Genomic DNA, 16,895 nt, shown 5'->3' with positions numbered 1-16,895 from the left:
ATAGTACCAAAACTATCACAACCATTTATTGCCTACAAAGCACCCCTGAGACAACGTAGGTACAAATTCATTACGATTTGTATTTTGTATTGTAAATAAATATTACTTATTTCTTTTCCAATTTTACAAGGAAAACTTTTACACAAAAAATATAAATGGAATTGTGTAGAAAATAAATAAATCATAAAGGAATAAAGTTTAGCTTTCAGTTGAATGAAAAAACATGATCAATTGTCGTTTTGAAATAAGTAGACTTAACTCGGTAGTTAGAGATATTTTTCTTTACTAACAGTCAACTTTCCAATAAAGTTGGAAAATCAGATATTAAAATATTTTCTTATGTCCCTTATTGAATCCACTGGAAATGATTTTGCTAACAGAAATCTGTCATTGTGAGGAGTTGAACCACAAATTAGTGAAACGATTCGTTTATCACCTTACCTAATCAAAAGTAAACACAATAAAATGTACATACAAATATTTCCGAAATAATTGTAATAATATCTTTGGTCGGCTGGATTTCTAAATAGCTTTCAATTACTTTGTTGCAAGAAACCACATAATCGGCCGTACGATTATGTTCATTAAAACGCTATAATGTGATTCCGCCCTCAATCTGTCAGTATTTGTTGCAGTTTGAGAATCTCTGTTACTGTCACTTCAAACTGACAGCTGAGAAATTGACATTTCTATATTTATGTCGCACATGTAAATAAACAAAAGTTCTTTTTAGATGGACTCAAAAGAAACGAAAATTATTTTAACTTATTTAAATGGAACTGGATATGTTTTTAATTCAGATGGTGAGTTACAATAAATCCTCTATTACTATAATGATTAATTTACTGTATCAGATTACATGACACTGAGGAAAAACTACAGAATCATCGGTTCAATGGTCGGTACCAGTTGCTCTCGAGGTTGGGCAGGAAATAGCACTTGTAAGTTAAAATCATAATAAAAATAAACATAACACAACAATTTGTATCATTTAAAAGGTCTTCCTGTTGAGCTAACCAAATATGAAACTCAGTTATTGATTGAGAAAGGAGTTGCAATTCTTGTTAGCAAAGCCAAATCCCTGCTCCGTGAACCATCGAATGAAGAAATAGAGGCATACAAAAATGAAACCGAAGAACGATTGCAGAGTCAGGAGGTGCACCTGAAAGAAGGAAAAGTCAAGGAATCACTCCATTATATCGACAATATTATCTATGGGAAGAGAAAAAAGCTACTGAAGTCAGGAATTCTGGAAAAAGGTAAATGTGTCTTTTTATATTTGTTCAAAATGATACATTCCCCTTCTCACCTATCACCGTCTAGATATAAAGATTACTAAAGATGAAGTTCTTCAGGATATTCGGGACAGTGTTCAATTTGATCGGAAGAATGCCTTAGTTGAAATTAATTGTGAGCATCCAAGAATTCACGGTAATAGCAAAAGACATTCGTACGTGTTTGGGAGACATAAAAAAAACCCTTTAATTACAGATGGAACTTTAGTTAACTTTGCTGTGGATGATTCTCTCAAGTACAAAGTGTTTAAAGACTTTTGGGAAAACGGCAAATTTGTCACATGTGGTGAGGCATTTGGAGCAGACTTCATTGTCTATCCAGGTGATCCCATTGTATTCCATGCTTCGCATATTGTAATTGTTTTGAAGGAACCTACAATCGATCCTTTGAAGTTGATTTCAAAGGTAAGACTTTCGGTTATTGTTAATAAATTGTGTGTATTTGCATATAATGGGCGTGATAACGAATTAGCTTATCAAACTGTTCAATGGGAAGGAAATAAAGAAAGTAAGAAACTTTAAAAAGTTAATTGTTTTGAATTAAGTTTATTTTTTTCTGTTCCATTAACAAAATAATGCTTTTTAAAGGATTTAGTTGCCTTGAATTCGAATCTTGTCTCATAATTTTCTATCTTTTAATGTTTATTTTGATTCGAAACTTAGATTTGAATAACTTGCTTAATAGGTACCCGTAGTCATCATTATTTTTGTATTTTATTTGAATATATTTCAAAAACTTGATGTAAAAGGAAAAATTACTTTTAAACCGTTTTAACTATGTTTTTTTTAAAAAACGTCACTAATATTTCATTGAAGACAAATTTACTTTTTAAATTTATATCGCAGCAAAGTCTTGCACTGTGCCTTTTCTGAAATTTGTGTCACCTCAAAATCCTGACGTGAAAGAATGATTTTGGAGTCCATCAAATCCCGTCGGAAAAGTGCAATTTGATTTCACGGAAACAAACATTTTCCATCAGTCTTGAAAGACATTAATTTAAAAAATACTAGGAAGTAAAAGCAACTGAAAGTTATGCCACCTAATTAATTTATTTATTAAGGAATTAAGATCAGAATCCCAAACGTGTCAACACTCAACACATATGTTTCTTTAAACCGTCATTTTAGTACTAGGAAGTACAGTTGTTTTGAGTTTAGTCAGTTTATATTTCTGTAAAGTTTTTATTTTTAAAATACGTATCTAAAATTTAAATTCTACCACATGAATTGTCATATTTGGTTTGCCAAGAAAGTAAAACCAGGCCAGTTTCGTTTCGATTACGTACAATTCAAATAAAAAGAAAAAAGTTTCCAGATCTGTCAAAATGACTGCTGTTGGTATCATTGGTTTCTATCATTGAAAATTTAGTTTCGAGATTAAAAAGTGATTAAGAGTGTTAAACGTGTTATTATTGGTGTCAAAATAAATTTGAAGATTTCTATATTTTGCTCCAATTGAAAAATATACTTTCTTTAACAGAGAACCTTTCTTTTAGTTAATTTTTATTTTTTCAATGATTAAATCGTTTTCAACGAACACCTGATTTTTGATTCTATATTCCGAACATAATTGCGTCCCTGAAATCTTTACACTTTCTATCAGTTTCGGTTTGTTTCAATAACAGGAACTTTAAATGAACACTATTACCGATCTCTGTCGAAAAAAATTCAAATAATTAGTTTAAATGATCAGAATCAATGATATCGCTAGAACAGACTTTTTTGTGCAGTGGATCCATCTGGCTCATTTTTTGACACTATAAAAACAACGGTTCAGGAAATTAAACTTCTGTCACATACAAAAATTAAAGCAAGAAACAAAATAATGCAATTTGACTTTTTCTTTAAAAAAATACTTTTTGGCGTTTAGTTTGCAACTTCTTATAAAAAGAAGAAAAGTATCAATTTAAGTTGTTTTTCGGATTGATTTCAAAGATAACTTTAACTCGCCCTTAGATTAGGGTGTCCATAACGTGTTTGAAAAAAAAGAGAACATTTTCAAAAATTCAAACTTCTACTGTTATACTCCCCCGCTCACCTCACCATCATCAAAATAAGAGATATGATCAAATGTTCCTTTCATAAAAGTATATAATTATAAAAGAAGTATTAACTACAAAATAATAAAAATAAATAATAATAATTAGTAAAACTTGAATAAAAATTAATTCAAAATTTTGCTGAATTCAAGTAAAAAATTCAATATTTGAAGACGAATTAAAGAAACTTTTCAACAGATATTTTGTTTTTAAAATACCAAAATTGGTCAAACAACTTGGAGTCATCCAAAAAAAAACTTCTTTAGAAATTAGGTAATCGATACTTTTGTCTAAGTCTTCCAATATTAATATCTTTTCTAAATTCTTCCACTGAAAACACAAAAATTCTTCAAATTGAACTGTCCACTTTTCTAAATACTCAAAGGACTTTTTGTAACAATTAAAGCACTCTTTCTTAAAAATGTCTAGTTCGTCTTTAAATACTTTTTTAACTAAATGATTAAAAATTGTTTTGTAGCTAGAGGAATAAAATGTTGATCATATCTGTTTTTTAAAATAGTTTGAAGAGAATCTAAAACAAAGGTAGGTTCGTATTGCAATGCTTTATTTTAGTGGACATTAAACATTTTTTTTTATGGAAAGGGAGTAAGATTACTATTTTTCAGGCATCAACATTTATAAAAAAAGAAAAAAGAGGACAAAAAAGAAAACATAAATAAAAAAGAGTACAAAAAAGAATTTGATGTAAAAAGAAAGAATAAGAAAGATCCGACTCCAAAAAGAGAACATGTTCTCTTTAAAAGAGATGTTCTGGAAACCCTACCTTAGATAAAAGAATTCATCAAATTCATATATAAGAGAATACATATCGAATGACATATCATTGGTCATAAAAAATATAAATTTCCAACAAGACCTTTCAAAAAATATACCATAGATTTCTAACCGAATTTGTTGAAATGGATTTATTTTCAATTAGAAAACCACGTGAATTGTTTTCGCTTCAGATGCGCTCCTAGCCTTTAGCCACTTAGGTCGTCTTCTTTTATCTTCACCATTAACGATATGGTGTTGAGTACTTAATATTACAATATGTCATTTTGCTCTAGGGAAACAAAGTTTTTTAAAAAACTATTAAGTCATGGTTCTTATTTTGTTTAACAAGAAATTGATAGTTTCTTAGCTTGGTGTAAATAAAGGGCTTAGATCTATATATAAACAAATGTCAGTCAATTACTATTTCACGAAAGTGTGTCAGAACTTCACCTCGGCACTACTTTCTTCATAATCAATCCATTCCTTCTATTCAGGTTATTCACGACTCAAAGTTCTTATGTGCTTTGGGCCTTACCAATAATCAAAATTAAAGCTCGCTTAAATATTTAACTGGGTTTTAAATATTTTGCCAATACCAATAAACATTTTAATAGTTAGGTTAAGGGCTAACGCCCAGTTAAATTGTATTGTTGGGAAACTCAACTATAAACGGACAGTTAAATTAAATAAATTAAATCCATGGTTTGCACTGTCGGTTCGACAGAACACGCAATAAATACTTTTCAGGTCACAGGAGTTGAGATTTGTTGTTATTGTTGTCTCCGGATTGTTTGTGGCAAAACTTTATAAAAAAGTAAGTCGAATAATAAGTGTTTTAATATAACATAATTGTGATTATTTATTTCAAGTTTATGCTGAAAAACAAAAATATTTACCTGTAGTGCCGATAAAACTCTGTATCGTAATATTTTGAGAATGGTTCAATTTTGTCTTTATATACTCTTTGCCTCCTTGTTTTGGCCACATCTTCCAAGGTATTTATAACTTCCATTTCGAAGTTTAATTTTAATCAAATATTTTTGTTTCGTTTATGTTTGCAAATTTTACCAATCAATTCAATTCTATCTTTTTGACAGAGACCGAAGTAGATATTTTAATAGAAGGCTAATTAGTAAAAGACGTTTTTATTTCGGTTATTATTATTCACGCAAATTAACTCGCTGTTAAAATTTAACTCAACGATACCTAAACCTGTGTTTGGCGATTTAAGGTCCGTTATGATAATAAAAGCCAACAGAGCACTGGGCTTCACTGGGCTTTGTACATCGTTTGATCAAATAAATTTTCCAATGCTGTCGCTATCTGTTATCTCAAGTATGGTCCCCTTATCAAAAGGTACGTGTGTATTTTAAGAATTTTGAGCGCACAAACACGTTTCCTTAGATTTCCCTTTTGAAGCCTAGCTTGGCATGATCTCTTTTTTCATCCTCCATATCAAGACTGCATCAAACAAAAATTATCTCAAGACTCTGAAAGAACGTAGACGGGTATTCATTACCCAAATTAACTGTGCACTTGTTTCCATCCTTTTTTATTTGTTCAGAAATTTAATTAAAAATCCTGTTTTCGAATTTCTGACAGCAAAAGATAAGAAATATATATTTGAAATTTTATAATTCTTTAAAATCTTAGAAATTTAAACTAACAAAACAAAATTCCTGAATTACTTATTTATCAGATTCATTTACTCAAAAAAAAAATCCAAACTAAGCAAAATTAAACCGTGCAAAAATGTTCACAACCTATTGTTAAGAGTTTATAAATTTACTAGTGAGCATTGAGCAACTTGCTAAATATTAAGCTATTTAAAAAGGTACAAGAGTACAAATTTTAAACCTTTCTTTTTGTTTTGCTATATAGAAAATTGCTATTAGCGTTTTATTAAAAAAAAACGATCATTTAAACGTGTTTAAAAAGTGACAGTTCATTGTACGTAAATAAATAAATCAAGGCAAATACGCTTAAACGGACACATGTAGTGGTATTTCCAGCTGTTAACTTTACTTTACTTCATTCCATCAGCTGTTCTTAGTGTTCTTATAAGAATAATTGTATAGATGTCATACATATTTAGCACATTGCTAAAAGTTAAAGTAGCCATTAATTAAATTATTAGGAGAAAGTTAGATTTTGAAATCGTTTAAAGTTTGGTACACCATCTTTAAACCTCAGTAATTTTTCTAAGACTACCTGTAACATTTTACTAAATCTGCGCCTCAATTTTTTTGTATTTTCAAGAGAAAAGAAAAGTAAACATTCAAACACACCTGTTATTAGTTAGTCACCACCCTTAATAGTTTTAGCAGCTCTGTTTGAAAATAAACGAAAATTTGTTTGTTTTGTGTCAACAATCGGAACAAAATGAAATCCAAACTTGTGAATCACTTTTTTGACGTTTCTGGAAAATTTTTAATCTTTTCGTTTTCGGCAAAGTTGTTGGCGAGTTAATTTTGCATTGCAAAGAAAATAATAATTTGAAAAGCAATTTAAACAAATTATAGTTCAGACAAAATGTCTGTTAATACAGCACATACAAATGGTGGAGTTCTTATTCACTATGGAGAATAGTAAGTATTCATAATTTAACATTTATTTTCGTAAAATTAAAACAAGAAAACAAGAAACTTCAATAAAAATACGACGTCATATGATTTTTATGAGGTCACAAGTTGAATTTGATGAAAAAATTTAAAAACAATAAATATTTGGATGTTTTTTTAAAAGATTCTAATCAATTATTAGTCATTTTTGTTAGTTTCACATAAAACAATAATATTAATCTTCAAAAATTAGGGTAAAAGTGATTAACTTTTTACAAGCTCCGAAAATGATGAATATTGTTATCAAAATATGTAAATACTTAGTTAATGATATTCTGGAAAGTCTAAATTAATAGATTTGCTAGCTATTTCGCAAGATGAATCTTATATTTCAGGAGACACGCTACAAACTTTCAATAAAGAGGCGTCATTCTTATTTTTTAGTGGCAACAATGTATATCCCCGTTATAGTTACCTAGATACCTTATAGATACAAAGGTAGAGGAAATGCATATTCATAGTTACTGGTCACTTGTGAAGTGAAATGGGAATGTTTACGTTGTCAATTATTCTTGACTGCATTCAAGTATAAATTTAAATTGATTCCCCAATCAAAAGTTTTTTCCATAACTTGACTCTTGTAGTTTTAAAAACTAAGTTCTAGTTAAAACGAGAAATTTAAATTTTGTTGGAAGGAAGACGTATGACTCCGTTCATATTTTAAATATGAATTTACTTGAATATTAACTCTTCTTCCCATCATTCCAAATCATAGTCGATACATAAAGATTGCAAGGAAAGAACTCATATTAAACTATAATGGCAGTTTCCTAAAGCGAATGCAGAAGAACGCTTGGCCTAACAAACACCGTTTTTGATATTCTTTAGTATTTTAAAGAGTCATATTTTCAAAACCTAATGTAATAGCAAAATTACTAAGCATGATTGAATTTCTAAAGAAGTCTTATTGTTTGTGTGACAGAAAATGTCTCAGAAATTGAATGCAAAACGCTCATGATATCCAAAAGAAAACGAAAAAAGACCAAGTGAACTAAGTATCCTTAGGAAAAGCTCTGAAAGGTTATTTAACACTACCAAATACTGCCATGAAAGTGCTAATTGGGACCAATTCAAAATCAGTGAAAATGAATACAAAAATGTAATTATTTACTAAAAAAAACAGTCTGGCGCAACAAATGACTGCCAGGTACCTAAAAGTCCAGTTCTGAAACTCTAAATACTTATGAACGCTCACTTGCCAGGATGCAATACATCGATGATTGAAGAACAAACAAAAGGAAATCTCGAGTATAGGTGAGAACTGTGGGTAAGAAAGTGTTATAACTTCAAAGGGGTATCTTTCGGTCAAAGATACATTCATAAGCTTAGCGAAACATAGGAAAACCACACTACGAAAATACTTTTTTTTGACGACATTTAAGACGTCTCAACCACTAAAACCCCTTTTGAAATTATTTTAAAGACCAAGATGGTTCACGGAGGCACCCTTCATTTATTCAGTATTGTATTTGCCATTGTTAATTTTTCAATTAACAAGCTTCATTTGTTTCGAATTTAAATTTAATGTCTAAGCTATTATCAAAGATTTAAGATTCCTCCAGATAACAGAGCTACTCTGGTCTGGTTACATAAGTACCTAGGGTAGTTTAATTTTAGTCTTTTTTGAGTCTTTAAATCTTCTGACATTACAATTTAAATATGATTTCTGGCATATGATTAGCATTGCAACATTTGTTGTCGAAAATTGTCACTAACCCATCGGATGTGGGTTGGGACTAAATTCTCTGAATGGTTTGAAACAACATCAGGTGTCCCCCAAGGGTGTATATTAAGCCCGATATTATTCGCCTTGTTTATTGATGACGTTTGTGATAGGTGGAATACTCTTTGCCGGTATACAAATCAAACTTTTACGCCGACGATTTAGTTTTACTGGCTGACAATCCATCTACCCCTTCAGCTGCAAATCAACAAACTTAATATATTTTGTTAAACCTGGAGTCTGCGTCAATACTAATAAGACAAAAAGAAGAAGAAGGTCGTTCATTATTTCAAATATCTTGGAGTTTTGCTGTCTTACAATCTTAACCTTTCCAAACACGTGTATGAAAAAAGCAACGAAGCCAAAGTAGCTCTTAACTTGATGTGGCCTAGGTTTTACCCAAAAAAAAAAATCGATCTTAAATCCAAATATCGTGTTTTTCAACCAACTGTAAATTGCTGCATGTTTTTATATACTTACAACTGGAGGAGTTTTAAGCCGTGCAAAGGTATTTCTTGGAACGCTTGTTCAGATTGCCTTCTTCAGCGCCCAATTATGATATATAAGTAGAGTCTGGCATAACACCTTTTTACATTACGAACCTTAAAATCAACTCAGACTACAAAATGAAAATTATGAGAAGGGATGAAAGAAGCCTTCACAAATCCATTATGACAAAGATTATGCAAACAAATGCCACCCGTTTAAGGCATGGAACTAGATAACTTCTTCAAATGGCAGTAATCTATTCTTTTTGGAGTCCAATTTGAATCAATGGCACACCATGTTCAATGATCTGATCACCAGAACTGATGAACATATCTTCAGTGAACGTCTTTCGAGAGCCCCAACAATATTATCAAGAAATATGTACAGACACTTCAACTAAATAAACACTAAATAACATCACAGGCTAATTAATTAATTTCTTTAACGAGTTTCCTTCTGAGGCTATTAGTTAAGCGAACTGATCTATCACAAATCTGTAGCCTTTGTAACACCGGAGAACCAGAAGACATCACACACTCCTTTCCTCTACTCCAAGAGGTTCGACGGCTGTATTTCGAACTGTATTTTCTTCCCCTAACTCGGTTTCATGAAATCCTTAATTTAGACTTTGGATGGTCAACTGTCTATAGGTACTGCAAACTGCTCTAAATTACCGCAATAGTTTTCCATAACTTTACAACCAGTTATTGCAATTGAAGGTTCAAAAAAAGTTTCCTAGTTACTATTTTGTGTTTTAAAAAATTTCATGTAAAAATTGATATATTTTTTATTTTAAAACCATCTCAAAATTGTTGGATTCGCCCTTGATGCTTTAACAAACTATTATTTCTTTTTTATATAATTAGTTGAACTTATGTTTATTATTTGAATCTTAACTTCTTTACATTTAAATTGTGTTTTTGTTATGAAATGTCGACCAAGCAGACGGCAGTGTTACCACGTCCATATTCTTAAAGAAAAACTTTTGTTAATAATTTATATCTTAAAATAAAGAAACTATCTATCTTTTTATCTATCTCATCGGATGTTGTTCTCTAAGTGCGCAACTGCACAATTTGGATACGTTGATTAGGTGTCAGTCTACTCGTGTTGACAAAATAACAGGCAGTCAAAATAGCGCTGCCATTTTAAAACTCAAGCAGCACAAAGTGTGCTTACTATTTTCTAATTCGGAAAACTTAATTTAATCACACTAAAAAAGGGTACTCAATAGTATATAATATCTTTTCCCCTAAAGCAACAAAATTGTACACATTCTTTGTAGACTTCAAGGTGGCTTCCGATTGCACAGACCAAGCAACCTTGGAGTCTTGACTAAAATGTTAAAAATCTTCCAGAAACTATACGAACAAAATGAGTCGGCTGTTTGGAATTGAAATACTCTTTTAAATTGGCTAGAACTAAACAACTGGTGTAAAGGAGGGAAGTCTCTTGAGTCCACTCCTTGCTCAATTTATTTAGACGATCTAAATATGGTTCTTCCTGGAGGAATTCTTTTCGATAGAATGCCCATACAAATATTACTCTACCCTGATAACATGGTTGTGGAACCCACAAACAAATACAAAATAATGGTGTTTCCAAACGGGGCGGATTGTCTCATAAGGAATGCAAAATTAGACTTGAGAAAATGAAAAACTAGCTATTGTAGAGGAATATGAGTACCTCGATCTTTTGCTAACTCAAACGTGTGATAAACTGTAATTGGATACATTTCTGCAAAGAATTTTTGATGCAGTCGTTAAATAAATATTCTCGAGTTTAAATAAGTAGAAACACTACAACATACCAACGTACACATTGCACCTGGCTTACGGCCAATTTCTATGTATGTACATTCTTAATATACACTTTTAATACTTACGAAAGACTAAAACATCATGACTGAGCCTTGAAAACGATGTACCTCTCCAACTATGAAATAAAAAGTGTTTAAAATATACTATAAATGCTTTCAACGAACATTGTTTCGCTATAGATATTACTCTTAGCTTTGCATATTCGTTTTCAGACTCACATCCCTCTTCTTCGGATGTGGAACTGCAACATCAAAATATGATAAGCTTTTAAATTCCAACCTAAACAGCATTTTACAATGGGGATTAAAAAACCGCGTGGAATTGTATGCTTTGAAAACCCAATGATGTCTTGTATCGTTAAAGCGAGATATACCCCCCTTGCCATTATCCATGGATGGCACTTGCATTAAAGAGACTGAACATCTCAATATTCTCGATTTGTGTTTCACCAACCACCTTTTGTAAAATGATCACATACGCGATGTAGCCAAAAATACCGCAAGATGTTTGGGTTTTCTAAGGCGATGCAAGAAATCTTTCACACCTTCTGATCTTACCGTTATCTACAATATATATATGTACGTCCAAAACTTGAGTATAACTCTCATCTCTGGGCTGGTGCTCCGGCAACTTACTTAGGCCTCTTGGATAGTATTGAACGTAGAGCATTTAAATTGATAGTTGATAATATAATCATAAGTTTATTTAATTCGCTTGAACACCTTCGTAAGGTTTCTTGTCTCACTCTTTTTTATCGTAATTTTAACGGTAAATGCTCAGTGAAGTAGCCAGCTGCATTCCTCCCCTTAAACAGTTCAACTGTAATTCTCGCGATTCTAGGTATACCATCGAGTCCAACTTAAGCCGTACTGTGAAATACAGAGATAGGTTCTTTAGCCGTACTACGCGAATGTGGATTCCTTACCACACTCTGTCTTTCCTAGTCATTGCAATATTCAGGAATTCAAAACTAATATACACCGACATCTCCTTTTAAACCCTCTCTTCTCTTTCTAGTGCTCACACTGTGCTTCTGCATAATAAGGGTATTAATATCCCCTTGAGTGTGTGCTTATTATAAAAAAAGCCAACAAAGTCAAATAAGAAGCTCTTATAAATTAGTAAAACATTTTCTGGGAGAAAAAACAGCTTTGATGATCAAAACAGTTTAGATGTAATTACTATTTTTAAGGCGAGAGGTGAACTCCTAAGGCTTTATAACGAATATAAGTGAGATAAACACGGAATGTACCTTGTTCAATATGAGAACTAGAGAAGACATGTGTCAATTCTTTGGCATCTGTCCTATCTTTCCACAAAAACTCTTTCTGGAGATTAAATTCAGTGTATTCTAAATGGCGATAATTGCAAACTTATTTAATTCTTCACAAAAACTGCCTAAAATCATATCTTTTTGATCCTGCATTTAATTTTATATATTACTAGCTTTTACCCACGACTTCATCGGCATAATATAGTTTTTTTTGGATAGTAGTATATACACTACCGGTCAAAAGTTTGAGACCACCTCCAAAGGGTTGGTTTATTTGTACCTGGCGTTTGGGTTTATGAATTAATATAGGATTTTTTTACCTGCATTGTTAATTTAGACCAAGTGCAAGTGAAAAAACCCTAAATATTAATCCTTTTCTGTAAATTACAACAAAACTGAAGATATCCAAAGGAGCACTTCACAGGACCATATAGCGTTACTCTAGTACCGTCGGTTTTAAGGATAAACCGAGGTCAGGACATGCTAGAGTTACGACGAAAACCGAAGATCTGCATATCATCACCATAAGCAAGCGTTCTAGGAAGAAAACAGCACCAGAAATACGCGCCGAGATCAATGAGATCCGGGAAGAAATTATCTGTATCAACGATACAACGAAGGCTAAGGCATGCTGGACTTTCTGGGCGCGTTGCAGTGCGGAAACCACTGCTACGACCCCAAAAGAAGACTAGACTGTTTGGTGCCAACTGTAAAGCACGGAGGCGGTTCAGTAGTGGAGTGGGGATGTTTTTCCTTCGATGGAGTAGAAGATCTAACACGAGTGATTGGAAGAATGGATAAAGAAGTCTATAAAACGATATTGGAAGACCACGTTTTGGTATCTGGACTCCGATTAATCGGTGCAGGTTTTGTATTCCAGCAAGGTACACAAACACACTTCAAAACTTTGCCGGGGATACCTGAAACAAAAAGAAGATGTGGAAATTCTAAAAGTAATGGTATGGCCACCACAGTTTCCAGATATTAACCCATTGAGCTCTTATGGGAAGAGCTTGACAGAAATGTCCGGAATCACCACATAACATCGGAATCTGCTCTTTGGGAAACTCTACAAAATTGCTGGAATAATATTCCACAAGAAAAAATACAAAACCCTGTAAGAAGATTGCCCAGAATTGTAAAAAAAAAAATTATTGAATTTAGAAGAGGGTTTTTGATGAAAAATCAATTTAGAGCTTTTATTGGTTTTTTAAATAAAAAATGTATGTTTAGTACAAAACTAGTTTATATTTTTCATTCATTTACAACTAGACATTCTCTTCACTTTTTTCACGTACTAACTTTTTTCCTAAAACTTCACTTTAGGGGTTAAAACTCGATATTTCTTAAATTTCAGAGGAGGTCTCAAACTTTTGACCGGTAGTGTAAAAACCTTAGCTGTAGTTTTTTGTACGTATGTTTGAATTGTGCCGAGATGGGATGAAGTCATACTAAGTTGATTGTCATAGGTTAGGTTAAGTAAGGTTAATACATTTTTAAGAAGAAGATAGGTTACTACAATACATTTTCAATAATACTTCAGTTTGAGAAGCTCTTCAGTCTCAGAAGCTCTATGAGCCCTATGGCTTTCAGCATCTAAAGCCAAACGGGTTTGGGTCTGTTCTTCAGACTCTTGGCTTCTAGCTATTTCCGCAGCTCGTGCTCGCTAGAACTACGTTTTCTAGGCATATTACCGTAATTTTAAGCTAAAAATAAACGAAACCATATACAGCTACTATTATACTATTAAAAATGATAAAAGTTGTTTTAACTTATTGTCACGAAATTATCTTAATATCCTTATTCTTAAAAAAAAAATTACAAAACTTAATTAATATAAAACTAAATGCCTTTTTCCAGCATTCTAATTCATAGTGAAAACGTGAGCTTGGATTTTGCTGGCCAGGACAACCCTATTTTCAAGGGAACCAAAACTGGGCACATTTACCTGACATCCCATAGAATGATCTTCAATAGCAAGAAACAAAATGAAGAAATGATGTCGTTCAGTGCTCCTTTTATTGCTATGAGTGATGTAAGTATTTTATACTTTTTATATTCCATCTTATTCAACACTTTCTCACATATCGTTTTATTATTTTGCTTAGGTGGATATTGAACAACCAGTTTTTGGGGCAAATTACATCAAAGGAAAGGTCCGAGCTCAGCCAAATGGAAATTTCATTGGTGAAGTAAAATTCAAGTTGTATTTCAAATCTGGTGGCGCTATCGAATATGGTCAGGCTATGTTGCGTGCCGCTTCTATTGCTCAGCAAAATATGCGTAATTCCAATGGAAATCCCGATGATCCACCACCATACACTCCATCGGGCGCTTGGCATGAGGCTCCTCCACCAGCCTATCAACCACCACCAGGCTACTACGGATGGATTCCACAGAATGACGCCTTCACAGGCCCAGCACCAAATTCGGTGTTTGTGAGCGACAATCCGCCACCATATCCAGGAATTGGTACACGTAAGTATATTGTTTTCTTCTTGACTCATTTTTATTTGTTCCCACTAACCTTCTCGGCATAAGTTGAGTTAACCAAATATTGGCATATGTAATTTATTTTCCAATGCACAAACATAGCGCCAACGTACCAGAATCATCAGAACTACCCAAGTGAGCCGCAGCAAGCTGGCGGCTACCCAGGTGGCGGCGGTGGCTATCCCCCACAGACCGGTGGTTATGGGGGAGCTGCTGGCTATCCCATGCCAGGCTATGCTGCACCACAAGGTGCCGGTGGTTATCCAGGTCAAGGAGGGTATCCTCAAGGAGGAGGTGGCTATGCACCGCCTCAAGGAGCATACGGCCCACCGCCTTCTTATGGTGGCTTCACTGTTCCCCAACAGCAAGGTGGCTTTCCCACCCAGCCTGGGTATCCTCCCTACGGACAGCAGCAGCCCGGAGCATCGGCTCCGCCACAAGGTGGATACACCCCAGGAATGCCAAACGGCTACCCAGGCTATCCCGGACAGGGTGGAAGCAATGGACCTTCCGAAGCGATGGGATTCTCAGCACCTCCTGCAAGTAAGTTGAGATGAATTTCATGTGTAGATATGGGGAAAGGGTACGCGGGGTACTGTCGTCATTTAGAGATACATAAAAGGAAAGAAGAAAGTTTGAAGTGAACAATTATTCATTTCTTTTCTTCCTCTTTGCAGCTACATAAGCTTCTACTCCTCAAAGCTAAAAAACAAACAAACAAAAACCGTTAAAACACCAAAATCGTTAAAAGGTATTTTTCTTTTCGTTTCGTTTCGTTTTATGGTTTCCTTCCATTTTTACTCACAAATCAAAAACAACATAAAATTGAAAGAAAAACTGCCGAGAAGGTCAAGAAATCAGGACGCACTACTAAAAAATAAAATAAAAATGTTGTCATTTCCTTTTTAACATTCGTTGTGTTACATAAATTCTTCTGTTGTGTTACTTTTTTCAGATCGCCGTTATAACCGCTATAACTATTGTCCAAATACGAATTTTTATTTTATTCCAATTCCTGTTATTTTTGTATAATTTCCAAAATCAAGAAAAAAAATTAGTAGGTTTTCTTTATGAGTTGGGTAAGCTTTTAAAAGGTTTCTATTTATTTGTCTTACTTTTTTTTTTAGAGCTGTTATCGCTTGTGAAAAGAAAATCGCTTTTTTTTTAAATGAGCTTTTTTATATATTTTTGAGGAGAGACTTGTTTAGCCTCTTTTGATTTTGTATTTCCGCTTTTTTTAGATTCAAAGGAAGCTGAAGCTTTACGAAGCGCATTCAATACAACAGAAAACCAAAGGAATAACCAACAACAACACCAACAACAACAACATCCGAATGAAATGCCGCCACCATCTTACGGCGTAAGTTTAAAATCCTTTTTTAAATTCCTTTCAATTATTTGAATTTTATTTTGTATCTCTAGGACCTACCACCAACTTATAATTCACTAAACGGCCGAAGAAACTATTAAAAAGCATTCCATTCGATTTCAACGATAATTTTGTTTCCTTCTCTATTAGATTTTATATATTTTAATCCAAATAATATCAAACTTCAAAACTTTCATAGAAAGAACCCAAAATAAGTATTTGCACGAGATGTGGGTGAATGGGATTTAAATTATTATAAAATATGTAAAACAATAAATTTCTAACCAATAAAATGCATGCAATACAAACTATTAAACATATACGACAAGATATAATTATTGTTAAATTAAAACAGAAAAATATATAAATAAAATACATTTAAAAATGTTTGATTTTATCTTTAAAAATAAATAATTGTAATAAATTGTTTAAAGTATAAATTAAATTGTTTCCAATTAGAAATTTGTCTTGATTTTGTATAAATTTGATTTTTATTTGTTTATTGTTGTTTTTTGTTTATTTGTAAAAAAATTGTTTTTCATTTGTAAAATCTGGAAGATAAATTTTTATTATTGTATTGATAAATTAATAAGAATATAATAAAGAATAATTTAATCAATGTGTATAATTTTTTTTTTGCTCACTTTATTAAAAAAGATAACCAAGAAAACGATTACCACGCTTTTTCGAACAAAGCTAATTAGACACGTCAATCTAAAAGAAAATTTAAAAACGGAAAGAATAAAATTAAAAATATTCTTTTTAAACCGTTCCGTTCTTTTTTCGTTTAAAAAATGTGGTGTTTTATTTACATAATCAGCGTAACAACTTCTCATAAAAAAATTGGAAGTAGATTTTAGGAAAAAAGTGAAGTAGATTGAAAAAAATGAAAGTAGATTTCAAAAATTAACATAAAATTACATACATTATTTAAAAACAAACTAGAATTATTTAAGCCTTCATATCATATAAATACATTTCTTAAATTAATTCTTG

The 16,895-nt window shown here is 32.3% G+C and overlaps 2 protein-coding genes across 5 annotated transcripts; both read left to right on the top strand.

Annotated features, from left to right (window-relative positions):
• Positions 1 to 682: 682 nt before the first annotated feature.
• LOC129940362 (tRNA-splicing endonuclease subunit Sen34) lies at positions 683 to 1,820 on the top strand. Its single transcript, XM_056048675.1, has 5 exons — positions 683 to 803; positions 855 to 941; positions 999 to 1,259; positions 1,324 to 1,431; positions 1,492 to 1,820. The coding sequence occupies exons 1-5, from the start codon at positions 734 to 736 to the stop codon at positions 1,815 to 1,817; spliced, it is 852 nt and encodes a 283-aa protein (XP_055904650.1). The 5' UTR covers positions 683 to 733; the 3' UTR covers positions 1,818 to 1,820.
• A 4,718-nt stretch (positions 1,821 to 6,538) lies between these two features.
• On the top strand, positions 6,539 to 16,518 carry LOC129942504 (WW domain-binding protein 2). Of its 4 annotated transcripts, XR_008781047.1 has the most exons (7): positions 6,539 to 6,699; positions 13,898 to 14,072; positions 14,146 to 14,515; positions 14,633 to 15,073; positions 15,208 to 15,281; positions 15,486 to 15,609; positions 15,772 to 15,825. XR_008781047.1 is itself a non-coding variant. In XM_056051480.1 (6 exons), exons 1-6 carry the CDS (start codon positions 6,644 to 6,646, stop codon positions 15,998 to 16,000), a joined length of 1,209 nt encoding a protein of 402 aa, XP_055907455.1. In that variant the 5' UTR covers positions 6,539 to 6,643; the 3' UTR covers positions 16,001 to 16,518. The 4 variants fall into 4 exon arrangements, 2 of the variants coding, with proteins under 2 accessions (XP_055907455.1, XP_055907456.1); XR_008781046.1 differs by lacking the exon at positions 15,486 to 15,609; XM_056051480.1 differs by lacking the exons at positions 15,208 to 15,281; positions 15,486 to 15,609 and adding an exon at positions 15,953 to 16,518 and having other exon boundaries at positions 15,772 to 15,890.
• Positions 16,519 to 16,895: the final 377 nt, after the last annotated feature.

Source organism: Eupeodes corollae, chromosome 1 (assembly GCF_945859685.1).
Source record: "Eupeodes corollae chromosome 1, idEupCoro1.1, whole genome shotgun sequence".
NCBI classification, from domain to species: Eukaryota; Metazoa; Arthropoda; class Insecta; order Diptera; family Syrphidae; genus Eupeodes; species Eupeodes corollae.
This window is presented reverse-complemented; position numbering and strand designations above follow the sequence as displayed.